Genomic DNA, 13,381 nt, shown 5'->3' with positions numbered 1-13,381 from the left:
TTTCTCCTAATAAATGATAAAATGTATGTACTCACAGTCTGAAAACAGCAGATTTAGAGCAGAATGAACGGCTGTGTTCCACTTCTCATGTTTATGTCCCCTTCCCTCGCTCACTTCTCTTCTTCTCCTAGACTCGGATGTGTGTCATTGCGGTTGCTCAAGCGCCTCTACTGGCGGAAACCATTTTAACCCTTGTATAGTGTTCGGGTCTGTTGGACCCGTTTTATTTTTCTTTTTGTATCAAAAGAAAAATGATACAATTAATTATCTTTTCAAACTGAGACTCATTGGCCTTGGCTCATTTTCTGTGAGGAATATATCAGAACACATTTTCAATGAAAACACACTGTACACCCCCCCTATACATTTATATTACACACAGGATGTTTGGGTCCACTGGACCCGGGGCTAATAAAAGTGTGGAAATTGTAGGTCCTGTGTACCTTTACTCTGTCCTCCTCCTGTCAGGGCTTGCTGTTAGTGTGTGTATGTTCTTGTATATGGTTTATGAGGACACAAATGTGTATAATGACATGGGTATTACAACGTAAACATGGTTTATGACGACATCTGTGTCCTCATACTAAAACATACTAATATACTAAATGGTGTTTTTTGAAATTCAAAAAATGGCAAAAGTTTTCTGTGATTGGTAGGTTTAGGGGTAGGGTTAGTGTAGGGGGATAGATTATACAGTTTGTACATTAGAAAAACCATTATGCCTATGGAGAGTGACTGTACACCACATATCCAAGTGTGTGTGTGTGTGTTTTGTGTGTGTCTGTGTGTGTGTTGTGGGCGTGTGTATGTGTGTGCATGAGTGTGTGTGTGTGTGTGCGTGTGAGAGATTGTGTGCAAGAGTGAGTTTTGTGTTTCTACTCCTGCCATTCCCACACGAGGTTGCAATTCTTAAATGTGATCTAACAAAGGTAAAGAGAAAATATTAACCATATATGTTGTTTATATTGCTTGTAATTGGGATGAAGTAAACATCTGTTGAGTATTTTAACATAACATTTTTGATTGTGTTGAATTAAAAACCCCAAAATGCAGCGGGTCCACCAGACCCACGAACACTGGCTGAGTAACAAAAATATGAACACCACACAAGGGTTAAACTATCTTACCTTCATAGTTTAGATCCAAGACAACAGGATAAGATGACATGTTTGTATTTATCTCCCCAAATGTTTGATTTGGGATAAAGAATCAAACTTCAAATATCTGTCAAGGAGTTTGCAATTGTATTTACCATCTGGACTCCAACTATTACGTGTTAGTGATTTTCTTGCTTTTTTAAAATCTTGACTTCATTTTAAATTTATATGGTAAGTATTATAAATAAAATAAAAAATGTGAGAGTTATATAAAGTTTTATATTAAAACCGAGCAGCTCAATGCAAGTTGTCTGATTTAGATTTATACCAATAAAAATAAAATCAGTCTGATGAACACAGTAAATTAAATCAGATAAAGGTGTAATATGTAGCCTTTGGCACTTAATAGACAAAAATTAATGTGTGTTGCGGAAGAATATTGAAGCCGTAGCTACTTCTCTCCTTTTATGTCTAAGGCGAGTCACGCAGGTACTCGGTTTACTCCGCGACTAAAGTAGTCCCAATATAAACACTATAGACCTAACGTAGTGATTCAGGATAAGACAAAGATAATGTTTGGAAGATGGATTCACAATTTACTCTCTTTATATAAATATTTCTAAATTTTGAAAAAAAGTTACATAGTGCATGTTTATGAATCACGATGGATTCATAAGATCACGTGGTTGAAACGAACACAAATGGCGCCATCTAGAGGAACATCTGTGACGCTGCCAAACTATTGCCATAACTACATAAAGAGAAGCTCATACAAATTATTCAGAGGATCAAGACGACACAAAATCAGCTTAAAAAATGACAAGTTCCATTTCATTACTTTTTTATTATGTTCGTCAAAATACAAGGTATAATCGCAGTGTACGAAGTTAAATAATATCATTTCATCATTAGGTACTAGATAGTAGAGCTGGACGATTCTGGTGACTTTGTGAACATGACTTTGTTCATGAACAAATTTGCTCATGGCTTAAAGGAGAACTCCGGTCAATTTTAACATTGAGCTCATTTTTTTGTAAATTTGGAGTGCTGTCAATACAGAGAACAACGACAAAAATCGGCAAGTTTTAAACCTGCTTTTAGCCTCTTAACGTCCTTGATGTGATCCTGTTTTCAGTCGAAGTCCACAGTAGTCGATTGTCGAGTTCACGCGCGTGATCATGGGTACTAAACCTATGCGCGTGAACTCGACAATCGACTACTGTGGACTTCGACCAAAAACAGGATGTAAATACAGGTATGAGCGCTGGCTGAATTAACTTCATTTTTATTCATATCTTTCACATCTACTGCAGTCAGATTCACCCGTGTTCACTCTGAAGGAATCACTCACATTGGCTGTGCACTTGTAATGACACATCAAGGATGTTAAGAGGGTAAAAGCAGGTTTAAAACTGGCCCCATTGAAGTCAACAGGGTGCAAATTTTAAAAAGAGGATAACATGGTGTAGGCAACACCGATTTTTGTCATTGTTCTCTGTATTGACAGCACTCCAAATTTACAAAAAAATGAGCTCAATGTTAAAATTGACCGGAGTTCTCCTTTAAAGCCACTCTAAGTACAAGTTTTGTTTCTTTATTCTTGTAACAAATTCTACATGCAGTATATAATGGATGACATTAATAATAGTGCATCACCTCTTCACAGCCAGAATAAAATTAATTTGCACAGAATATTGATGGAGATAACTAGTTTAACTAAATTTACTCCCACACACAATATTTATAAACATAAATAAGCATTTCCATCTAAAACTGGAGCATCCCTCACCATGCCTCTTAGCCTGGCAAGCCAGACCTACATCAAGATATTAGGTCTGGCAACTCAACATTGGCACAGTCTCTCAAAATCCCTCTGCACGCAATAGCGCTACAACCAATCAGAGCAACGAAGAAGGCTAGTTGGTATATTAAATTTTTGCCGTATCCAGTCGACAAAACTCCGAACACATCTTCCTTTTTTAAAAATGACTTAAGTGCCGTTCTTTGCTCTTTTCTCAAAGAAAAGATTAACTCCAAGTCCTCCAGAGTCGTGGCCAAAGCCGATTCGAAAGACTGTTCTCCAGCAGCCGCCATTCTTTGTTTTCAAGTAGCAGGGAACCGTCGCAACTCTGTCGTCATTATGTTAAGCCCGCCCCGCCTACTCTATACACGATGTGATTGGCCTGACTAGAGTTTATTTTTTCCAGCTCGAAAGTCAACGGAGAATTGCTAGACCACGCTAGGGTGCGTCTAGATTTCTAGGCTACATGCCTCTATGTAATTTTGACAAATTTCTCTATCAGATGATGTCACTATGTTACAAGAAATTCAATCTTTTGATTTATCAGAATATCAAACTATTAACTTGAATGTGACAGATCTGAAAATGAACTTTAGTTATTTACGAAACTCAAAGCAACGCTTTTTCTTATGAGTCTGTAGCTGAGATAATCGGATGAAACCTTTCCCACATGTAGAGCACTGGTGCGGCTTCTCTCCAGTATGAACTTTCTCATGATCTTTCAGGTGTCCTGACTGAGAGAAACTCTTTTCACAGTGTGAGCACTTGTACGGTTTCTCTCCAGTATGAACTCTCTGGTGTGATTTTAAGCCGCTCGATGTAGTGAAGGTCTTCCCACAATAGCACTTGTACGGCTTCTCTCCAGTATGAATTCTCTGGTGTGATTTTAAGTGGGTGGATGTAGTGAAGGTCTTTCCACAGTCAGAGCAAATATAAGGTCTCACACCAGTGTGAATAGTCTCATGCTCTTTTAAATGCTGCAGTAGTGTAAATCTCTTTCCACATAAAGAACAAAAGTGAGGCTTCACACCAGCATGAACATTAAGATGATTTTGTAAGCTTGATGAAAAAACAAATGTTTTATCACACTGATCACAGCGGAAAGATCTCACTCCAGAGTGACGGCGCAGATGATCGTTGAGAACACCTTTGCACCTAAAACTCTTTCCACACTGAGTGCATGAGAACGGTTTTTCTCCAGTGTGAATTCTCATGTGTCTATTAAGGGTTGATTTATCTGTTAAACTCTTTCCACACTGAGAGCAAGTGAACGGTTTTTCTCCGGTGTGAGATCTCATGTGTCTGTTAAGGGTTGATTTATCTGTGAAACTCTTTCCACACTGAGAGCATGTGAACAGTTTTTTTCCAGTGTGAATCCTCTTGTGTCTCTGAAGGTGTGTTTTATGCATGTAACTCTTTCCACATTCAGAGCAGGTGAAAGATCCTTTGACGACTGTGTTTCCATCTTCATTCGTGAAATTATGAGGTTTTTGCTGTTTGTCTTCATTCACTTCCACCGGATCTAAAAATCAACATATTAAATTCCCATTAGTCAATAAAAGGACAAAAAGAAATGTGGTTCAATCTCAATTTAGCACAAATCCAGTTTACTACTGAGTCGGGTGTACTCACAATAGGCGATCTGAATCATGCCAGAGCACATTTGACCCCAAATCTGGTACGTTTGACTAGTGTGATCGTTTTCGTACCGTGTCCAGGCCCGCTTGAAGAGGTGGGCTCACGCACGGTTCGATTGGGCTGTCTCCGTAATAATCTAATACGTGCAGCACAATCAAGTTTTTTTTTTTAAAAGTGCGCCGGCCCAGAACATTAAGTGCAATGTGAGTGCAGACCAGCGGGGGAGTTTGGGACAATCACGCCAGGACACGGCACAAGACAACCATGCCTAGTGTGAGTACATTAAACTCAGGATACTGTATTTTAAAGATAATTTTGTAAAATCAAAGTAAGCTTTACAGATATTTATTAGACAATGTTTTTCATGCTCGTTCAATTAACCATTTGCAAATTATTGCACATGCACCTGTGGAACAGTCCTTAAGACACAAACCCCCGGTTTCACAGGCAAGTGAAAGTCAAGTCAGTTTAGTCTCAGACTAAAACACATGTTTGAGCTGTTTTAATTGAAAGCAACATGCACTGAGAGATCTTAAAATATTTGTCACTGCCATTGTCTTGTCTCAAGATGCACATCAATAATGTTTTTAAGGCACATTTATAAAAGCTACTTAAATGTCCTAATTGAACCAAGGCCTAATCCTGGTTTAATCTAAGCCCTGTCTGTGAAACCAGGCCAAACAATGTCACAATTAATGTCACAGTTCCAATAACTTAGGACTAGGACTGGGCGATATAACGATAACAATAATTATCGCAATATAATTTCCCAATAAACGATATCAAGCACTTGAATTCAGTGAAGAACACAAATGTCTCAGTGATTTAAACTAGTTTAAAGCCAGATGAAACAGCACTGACAAACAGGAGAAACACTGTGTGCAACGATACAGTCAGAAGACTTTTCAGTCAACAATTCTCCATCATTTACCATGTTTACTGTAGCAATACTAACTGCACTATGGTATTGTGGCAGAAATGTGACAGAATAACCAGCCCCTGACAGAACGACAGACTCATTAAAAGGGATCTAGCAGCTGTGAGAAAAATTCCAGCTCCAAGGATTACAGCATTGGTCACAATGCTTAAAGTGCCGACAGGGCCCTGGTTGATGCAAATGCCAGAGTTGAGACTGGAAGGATATGGGGGGCCAAGGAGGAGCAAGCCACTCATCCCATGGTCCAAGGCAAGCAGGAAGGAGAGGAAGGACCTTGTTGTTGCAGAGGTCACCAGGATTGAGCAGGATTGAGCAGGAGAAGATCAGAATGAGGTCTGTAGTACAGGGGCAGCAGGGGCGGTAGACAACTTGGGAGTGTGTCACGAGCCGAGCAATCAGCTGGGTAGAGTTCTGGAAACTGCCACAGGCTCGGCCCAGTTTTCTCATTAGGGCAACATACGACACCCTCCCAAGCCCTAAAAACCACCACCAATGGCTTGGAACAGAGCAATCCTGTGACCTCTGCGGGACCATCAAAGCCTCACTCCAGCATATTCTGTCGGGCTGTAAAACAGCACTGAGTGCTCAGGAAGCTGGCAGAGGTGCTGGAGAAAAGTCGGCAGGAGGCAAATGACCAGAGTCCATCAGAGAGCTGATGCAGGATCCACTTCATCAGGCAGAGGGAACCCGCAATGCATACCAGCAAGAGACCACCCGCCAAGCTATTAACATCAAGGGCGGTGTGGAAGATGGAAGTAGACCTGGGATAGTCTCGCGTAGCCAGACCTTCAGACTGACGGCTGAAGGTCTGGAATTCATAGCAGCTTTCTTTGGCCAAGGCCCGCCCATAAGGCCGTTTGACCGACATGTCAAACAACCAATTACAGTTCGTTTCGTTCAGCGTCACGTTTCGGGGCGTGGAAATGTCCCCACAACAACAGACCGGCGTGCAACAAGTCAGTCAGCATAGAAAATCAAAGAAGGAGAAGAAAACAAGATAGATAGGAGGGGGACACACAACTAGTAAAATTGGATCTGCTGGGAATCCTTCTAAATGCTGAAAAAGGGTCGGCCAGGCTTGGAAAATAATACTCTTCCCAAATCCCGTCGGCAAACAGGCTAAAATATCTCTTTTTGTCTCCACTAAGTGCCTCAAACAAAACTCCTGGACATCTCTTAAAGAGTCTATGCCGTGAACCTCGCATACTTTTGAGAATCCTACGTTTAGCTGATCTTGATAAATGCTCATTGTCACTCATGTAAACACAACAGTTTTTCTTCCGCAATCACACGTCTGCGCTTTGTTTCCCGGCGGACCGAAAATAAACTATTGAAGTCAGCAATACTGATCGAGCTGACAGTGCCATGGGAGGAGGAACTGGAAGCTGCCTACGAGAGAAAGAAGATGAAGTATGCAGACCTGGCACACCAGAGAAAGTGGAAGGAGTGTGAGGCTGTACCCGGTGGAAGTGGGAGCCAGAGGCTTTGTGGGCAGATCAATATCATGTCTGCTCAAGGACCTGGGACTATGGGGAGGCACACTGAGCAGATCCACCAAAGAGCTATCTGAGGAAGCTGAAAAAGCAAGCCACTGGCTTTGGCTGAAACGACGAGACATGGCTTGGGGAGTAACATCTAATTAGGTTTTGCTGCAGGGGGTGTCAGGGAGATGCCCCGCCACCCTCACAATAGTGAGGGAAATTCCTGAGTCTGTTCCAGTAAAGGGACATTCCAGAGCCCAACCCAGAGAGCATTGCACGGTCCATAATAACTCTAACATTTATGTTGTGTTTACCCGTTCACGGCCTTCCCAGAGCTGCCTACTCTCCCGGGAGGGGGAGGGGGAGGGGGAGGGTGCAGGAGCAGTCACGTGTTGAGTGTTTTGATTCATGTTTGTTTTTCTGTTTTAGTATTTCAGTGTGTTAATTAGTTCAGTCTTCCTCCGTCCCCTGTCTGTTTGTATCCACGTTACTGGTTGAGTTAGTTCTGTTCAGGTGTGTCTAGTTAATTTACCCTCTCTTGTTTGCTGTATATTTAAGCCCAGTGTTCAGTGCTGTTCAGTTGTTTGTCGTTGTTACTATTTACTGGTTGTTCTGTTCCTGTTTTTGAATTCCCGACAAACCTGAGTATTTCTGTTAGTTCAATAAAGTATCAATAAAGACTGCTGCACTTAGATCCAGTTTAATCTCTGCTGCAACCAGCCTGTGACAGAACGAACAAAAGACCCATTAAAAGGGATCTAGTAGCAGTGAGAAAAATTCCATCTCAAAGGATTACAGCACTGCCAGTTCCAATGGTCACAATGCTTCCAGTGAGTAATGTCCAATGAGAGAAATTCCCCAAGTCTGTTCCAGTAAGAGATATTCCAGAGCCTAACCCAGAGAGCATTGCACAATCCATAATGGCTCTAACATTTGTGTGTGTCTGGGCCACACACAGATCCACACCAGCCCATGACAAGAGTCCAGTAAAGGCTCTAGCCCCTGAGTCCACTCCAGCCCCAGAGCCCAGCCCAGAGAGAGCTACGCGGATCATAATGGCCACGACCATCTTGTGTGTGTGGTTGGCAGACACCCACAATATTCCTCCCAAGAAAATTTTGGGGGGTTGGGGTTACTCATGGAGGCAGTCCAGAGTGGAGGTGAAAACAGGCCTAACAGTTCCATTAACTTAGGACTAGGGTTGTGAAACGATAACGGCCGGTTTCGGGTCCAGCTTTCAAATAATAGACCGGTCCGGGTCGGTTCAGTGTAGCAACTTTACGGGTCTCTTCAGGGTCAGGTACAAATTTTTGGACAATAAACACTAGTGTCTGTAATGTAAGACACTAAAGACAGCGCTTTGGCATTAGTCCTTTCTAATGCCAAAACCACATGTAACTAGGGGTGTGACCGTGAAGAAACTTTGAGTTGGACATGTTCACACCAAACGTGAATAGCTCGTCAAATTTGCATCTACCGCGTCTAGTTGGACGCTTGAACATTTTGAATCCATTCGCGCGTCCAGAGCGAAATTGACGCGCATCTGAGGCGAAATCCGCTTCTTGTGGGAGGGGCAAGTGCTAAGCGTTTGTCTGTTTGCAAGATGGCTGATGTTGATCGAGCATTCATCGAGAGAGTAACCGCATCGGAGGATCACCCTTTAGGACAAAGGTGCTCTATCCCAGCTGCAGAGCGCCTGTCCATCTGTCTTCCGTTAGAAAATGTATATGAAATTTTAAATACTGTATATTAAATATTGAAAAACTATAAATGTTTTTCAAACTGTGGTACGTATACCACTGTTGGTGCTCTTTCTAGTGATACTCACTAGTATATACTCACTTTCTAGTGATACTTAGTTAACTGCTATATTGAATATTATATTCTGCTATATTGCATTGAATGAGTGACTCCGGGCGGGAGTTTATCCCATCACTTCACCACGTGACAGCAGCAAGCAGGCTCCTGATTGGTGAACGTGACGCGAACAGACACCAAAGTTCAGATTTTTCAACTCTGGCGTCAGACGCGAATTCGCGTCAAATGCGTGAATGCACAAAAAGCACCAAATAAAATAATTAATGCGTAAAGCGTGTATCGCGCCAGACGCTCAATTCGCGTCCACCACGCCGCGCTAAACGCCTCATTCGCGCCACAGGACCTCCAGACACAGGTAAACATGTCTTTACATTGACTTAACATTGAAATCACTCGCGCCAGATGCTCTATTCGCGTTTGGTGTGAACGCAGCATTACAGTGCGTGTCCACTGGTGCAGATCAGAGCGTGCGTTTAAAATGAATTGAAATTAACTGAAAAAGCTTGCTCTGCACTAGTGGACACGCACTGTTGAACATTTTACTTTCACTTTCGAAACAGCAGCAATTTTGGGGCAGCAATTGTTTGGATGGTGGGTTGATAAGAGGTCGACCGATTCATTGGTTTTGCCGATTAATCGGCACCGATAGTTGATTGGTGGAACAAATCGGTTATCTGTAAAAATTCATGCCAATAGTTGTTCTGGGTTGCGTCCATTGTTGGAGAGGCTGAGAAGGGTGCGCTGTCATCATACAGTACGAGAGCGGCCTCTAGAGGCGAAATAAAAACTATCACTGATGCCTCGTGGAGTTTGTTTTGACACAATTCCATTTGTAAAATTAACTAAGTTTAATAAATGCTGTAGAAGTATTTTTCATTGTTAGTTTGTTAATGTCAACATTTACTAATACGTTTTTTAATGGAGTTTTAATTTTTATTTTATCTGTTAACCTTAGTTAATGCACTATGAACGAACATGAATGATCAAGGTACAATTGTATTGCTCAAAAATTAATACATGCTGTAAAAATGTATGTTGCATAAAAGCAGAGTTCATGTAAGCTAGCAATACATTCTTGTGAACAAGTAGTACTTGCATGTTTCTAGGTTATAGCTAAAGAAACACACATTTGACCTGTAATATTTTAGTGTTTAAATAATTTTCTGTAGAATTTGTTCAGTAGAACTTTTCATTTTAATATATTCATATTTATTACATTTAGCACATTTTCATGGTTCAGTACTGTTTTTTTTATTTTTGTAATAAAGTTCAGCACTGTTTTACTTTGTTCAGCACTGTGTTATGTTTGTTTTTTTATCCAGTACCAATTTTAAAAACTATCGATTGATTAATTGGTTGTTGGCAAGTACGGCCCAATCTAGTTATCGGTATCAGTAAAATCCACTACTAAAAAAAGCAGTTTTAAGTGGGAGGACGTTACTTTTTTTGCATATAGTTTTAGATGTATTGTTAAATGTCTATTTTCATCTTAATGTTCCTCATAAGTCATTAAAGGAAAGCCCAAATCACATTTTTTGAGATGTGAACATATATGTACAGGTTGCACATCACTGAAAACACTAAAAGAACTCATAAATGTTACCAATAAGTGGAAATTTTTGCATTTTTCCAGGTTAAAAGGAAAGTCGAGGCAACGTCACTGAGTGTGAGGTAGAAGCGTTCCTTCGGTGTGTGTGATTGGCTGAATGTGAGGTAGAAGCGTTCCTTCGGTGTGTGTGACTGGCTGAATGTGAGGTAGAAGCGTTCCTTCGGTGTGTGTGATTGGCTGAATGTGAGGTAGAAGCGTTCCTTCGGTGTGTGTGATTGGCTGCCAGCACGATTCTACATTAGCTGGCAACCGAGCGACTCTCTGCATTTATTCATGAGAAAGATCTTGTTCAATCCTATCACTGTGCTGTGTTACGCATGAGACCGCATTACAGCGGAGAATCAAACAACAGATGCGCGCATGAGAGCAGTTTCTGACCTGAATGCCGCGATGAGTTCAACAACGCTTGCAACGTGGATCACATCGTTCATAAACGGACTCTGAAAATAAGGACACTGAAATAGCCATACGTCTGATCATGAACGCAATGACAGGAGGATTTATTCTGATAGACAGAAGACAATGATGTAGACCGATAATTCAAAGTCATGACACTTTAAAGAGAATGAAGGAAAACACCAACCTATTTGTTCCTCTGTATCTTCATCTTTTATTCTGCAGGGTTCTTCCTCAAACTCCATCTTTACAATAGTAGGCCTATGTCAGTAGTTTCTCCTGGAGTAATTCCTCCTGCTTGCTGCTGCTTCTCCTGTGGGAAGATGGGAATATTCCCCATGAACGGCTGTGGGAGCTTCACTGACTGAAGGAGTGAATTGTGGTCGTTATAGCAGATGATCATTACACTAACAATCGCTCTCCATTATTCAGCTTTAAGTGTTTTGATCAAACAACCATTTAGAAACAATTCAACTCCTCTAGCTGATTTGTATGTTGCTCTTACATAAGACATGATTTACATGCATTAAAACTGTTTACCAGGTTTAATTGCAAAAATGAAAACACAAATCAAAAGATGGAAACTCAATCTTCACAAATTGTAATGTGAAAAACCAGTCAGTAACGAGTTTACGTTTGACGAGCGTAATGAGCAACAGTCGGTTCATTCCGATTCATTTCTGAGTGATTCACTAAATGAACAGACTCGTTTTTCCGTTTAGATTTAGATTTCTCCTAATAAATGATAAAATGAATGTACTCACAGTCTGAAAAACAGCAGATTTGGAGCAGATTAAACGGCTGTGTTCTCATCTTTATGTCCCCTTCCCTCGCTCACTTCTCTTCTTCTCCTAGACTCGGATGTGTGTCATTGCTTCGGTTGCTCAAGCGCCTCTACTGGCGGAAACCGTATTAAACTATCTAACCTGTATAGATTAAAATAGGTACGGGACAACCATGATAAGATCTGTTACCTTGTTTGAGATTATACAAACACGATTTATCTCCCCAAATAGGTTTAATTTAGGAAAAAAATTCAAACTTCAAATATATGGAGTTTGCAATTGTATACCTTCTGGACTCCTTCAACTGTTGTGTGTTAGGCCTACTTATGTTGTTGATTTTAATATAGCCTACATTTCGACTTAATTTTAAAGTTTCATTTTCAATTTTAAATTCAAGTTAAATGGTACAAGTATTATTAATAAAACATGTGAGAGTTATTAAAGAAATGTAAAGATTTACATTAAAAACTCCAACTCCAGTTCTGTCTGAGCAGCTCAATGCAAGTTGCATGATTAATTAAAGTCCTCACAATCTGATAAACACAGTGAATTAATCAGTTAACTTGTTTCATTAATCACGATGGATTCGACTAGAACAGAAAATATGCTCAAAACAAGTTAATTTTCATTACTTTTTTGGACTAAATTGTTAGTCAAAATATAGCATATAACCATATAATGTAAGAGCCTAAATGACCGTAAACCTTATTTCATAACTAGCAGCTGGAAGTATTTCACTGCTGAATTATCGCAGACACAGAACACATTCAAGCAATTTCATCTTCTCTCAGTGATGTGTTTGTCAAGTTCATATTATGAGAGGAAATGCCTCTTCAAATATACATAGCAAAACATCTGGTGCCATTTTTAGCCAAAAGAATAATTGTTTACTACTACTGGTTCATTAGCAATGCTGAATACAATGTTAAATCTCTTGAGCTATTGTAAGCTAAATTAAATCTATTCATTATAGCTAAATAAATCACAAGTTTTTGGTTATTTTTATTTCTCACATTTTCACAATGTGCAGAGAGTAATTTCAATCCAATAAAGTCTTCAATATGTTCTCAATGCATCACTTGTAAACAGTGACACTAAAACTAGTCTACTTTGTGATATGAATGATATTTGATAGACTATTGTTGCAATTGTTTTACAAATTCCTCCTATATGTACAATGAAAATTATTAAACTCCACAAAGAAACAAAACACACCCCTTCATAAATAGTGTTCCCTTTCGAGACGTCTCTCTTATTGCGTATATGGGAAAACTCCTTTTCTCAAGAATATTGAAGCCAAATTTTTTAAAACGCAGTGCAGCTGCACAGCAGACACATAATAGAGCGTCTAGCAATTGTATTAGGCTATATTGTATATATACACACATTAATTTCTTATTCAAACGAAATCCTGTCATCCAGCCATCTCCAGCTTCCTCTTTCATCCTCATCACCAAAAATATGTTTTAGGTGAACAGATCAATACAGTAGAAAGAACATAAAAAAAATTAGGATGTTGTAAAACAACTCTTTTCTGTTAACCAAACGCTTTTTAATCTATGCTATTGCTTCAATGCAAATGAACAAGCGCGCCGTTATTTGCTGCGTAGTGACGTGCATGTTCAACAAAGCCAGATATGCGCAGATTCTGCACAATACGCTGTATTTAATATATCATACACTAAATTCGCGCAGATTTGGCTTACACGGACTTCCCCAGCAAAGTGACTAAACATAATAACCCGCCAAAGTGGCTAGTGATTTGACAGCGTTACCCGCCACACTTGATTTTTACCTGCATTTGGCGAGTGTTCGTTTC

At 40.2% G+C, this 13,381-nt stretch overlaps 2 protein-coding genes across 3 annotated transcripts in view; both read right to left on the bottom strand.

The window, feature by feature from the left end:
• LOC311097047 (uncharacterized protein) overlaps window positions 1–142 on the bottom strand; it is a 37,072-nt gene extending 36,930 nt beyond the window's left edge. Inside the window, exon 1 of the mRNA XM_084136509.1 lies at window positions 36–142. The gene's annotated coding sequence lies outside the window, so the exon portion shown is untranslated. The remainder of the gene's footprint in view (window positions 1–35) is intronic.
• A 1,784-nt stretch (window positions 143–1,926) lies between these two features.
• On the bottom strand, window positions 1,927–11,640 carry LOC311097524 (uncharacterized protein). Of its 2 annotated transcripts, XR_014609269.1 has the most exons (4): window positions 11,542–11,640; window positions 10,965–11,090; window positions 2,670–4,420; window positions 1,927–2,096 (listed from the first exon to the last, which is right to left on the bottom strand). XR_014609269.1 is itself a non-coding variant. In XM_084137279.1 (3 exons), the coding sequence occupies exons 2-3, from the start codon at window positions 11,020–11,022 to the stop codon at window positions 3,495–3,497; spliced, it is 984 nt and encodes a 327-aa protein (XP_083993405.1). In that variant the 5' UTR covers window positions 11,023–11,090; window positions 11,542–11,640; the 3' UTR covers window positions 1,927–3,494. The 2 variants fall into 2 exon arrangements, 1 of the variants encoding a protein (XP_083993405.1); XM_084137279.1 differs by having other exon boundaries at window positions 1,927–4,420.
• Window positions 11,641–13,381: the final 1,741 nt, after the last annotated feature.

Source organism: Abramis brama (genome assembly GCF_963993115.1).
Source record: "Abramis brama genome assembly, chromosome: 15".
Classification (NCBI taxonomy): Eukaryota; Metazoa; Chordata; class Actinopteri; order Cypriniformes; family Leuciscidae; genus Abramis; species Abramis brama.
The sequence above is the reverse complement of the archived record's forward strand: the minus strand, read 5'-3'. Positions and strand labels throughout refer to the sequence as shown.

Excerpts from the sequence above, each read along its gene's own strand:
- LOC311097524 (XM_084137279.1), bottom strand. The coding sequence starts at position 11,022 with ATGGAGTTTGAGGAAGAACCCTGCAGAATAAAAGATGAAGATACAGAG. Across the intron at positions 4,421-10,964 it reads AGATACAGAGGAACAAATAG|ATCCGGTGGAAGTGAATGAA; the intron begins GTTGGTGTTTTC and ends GTTGATTTTTAG.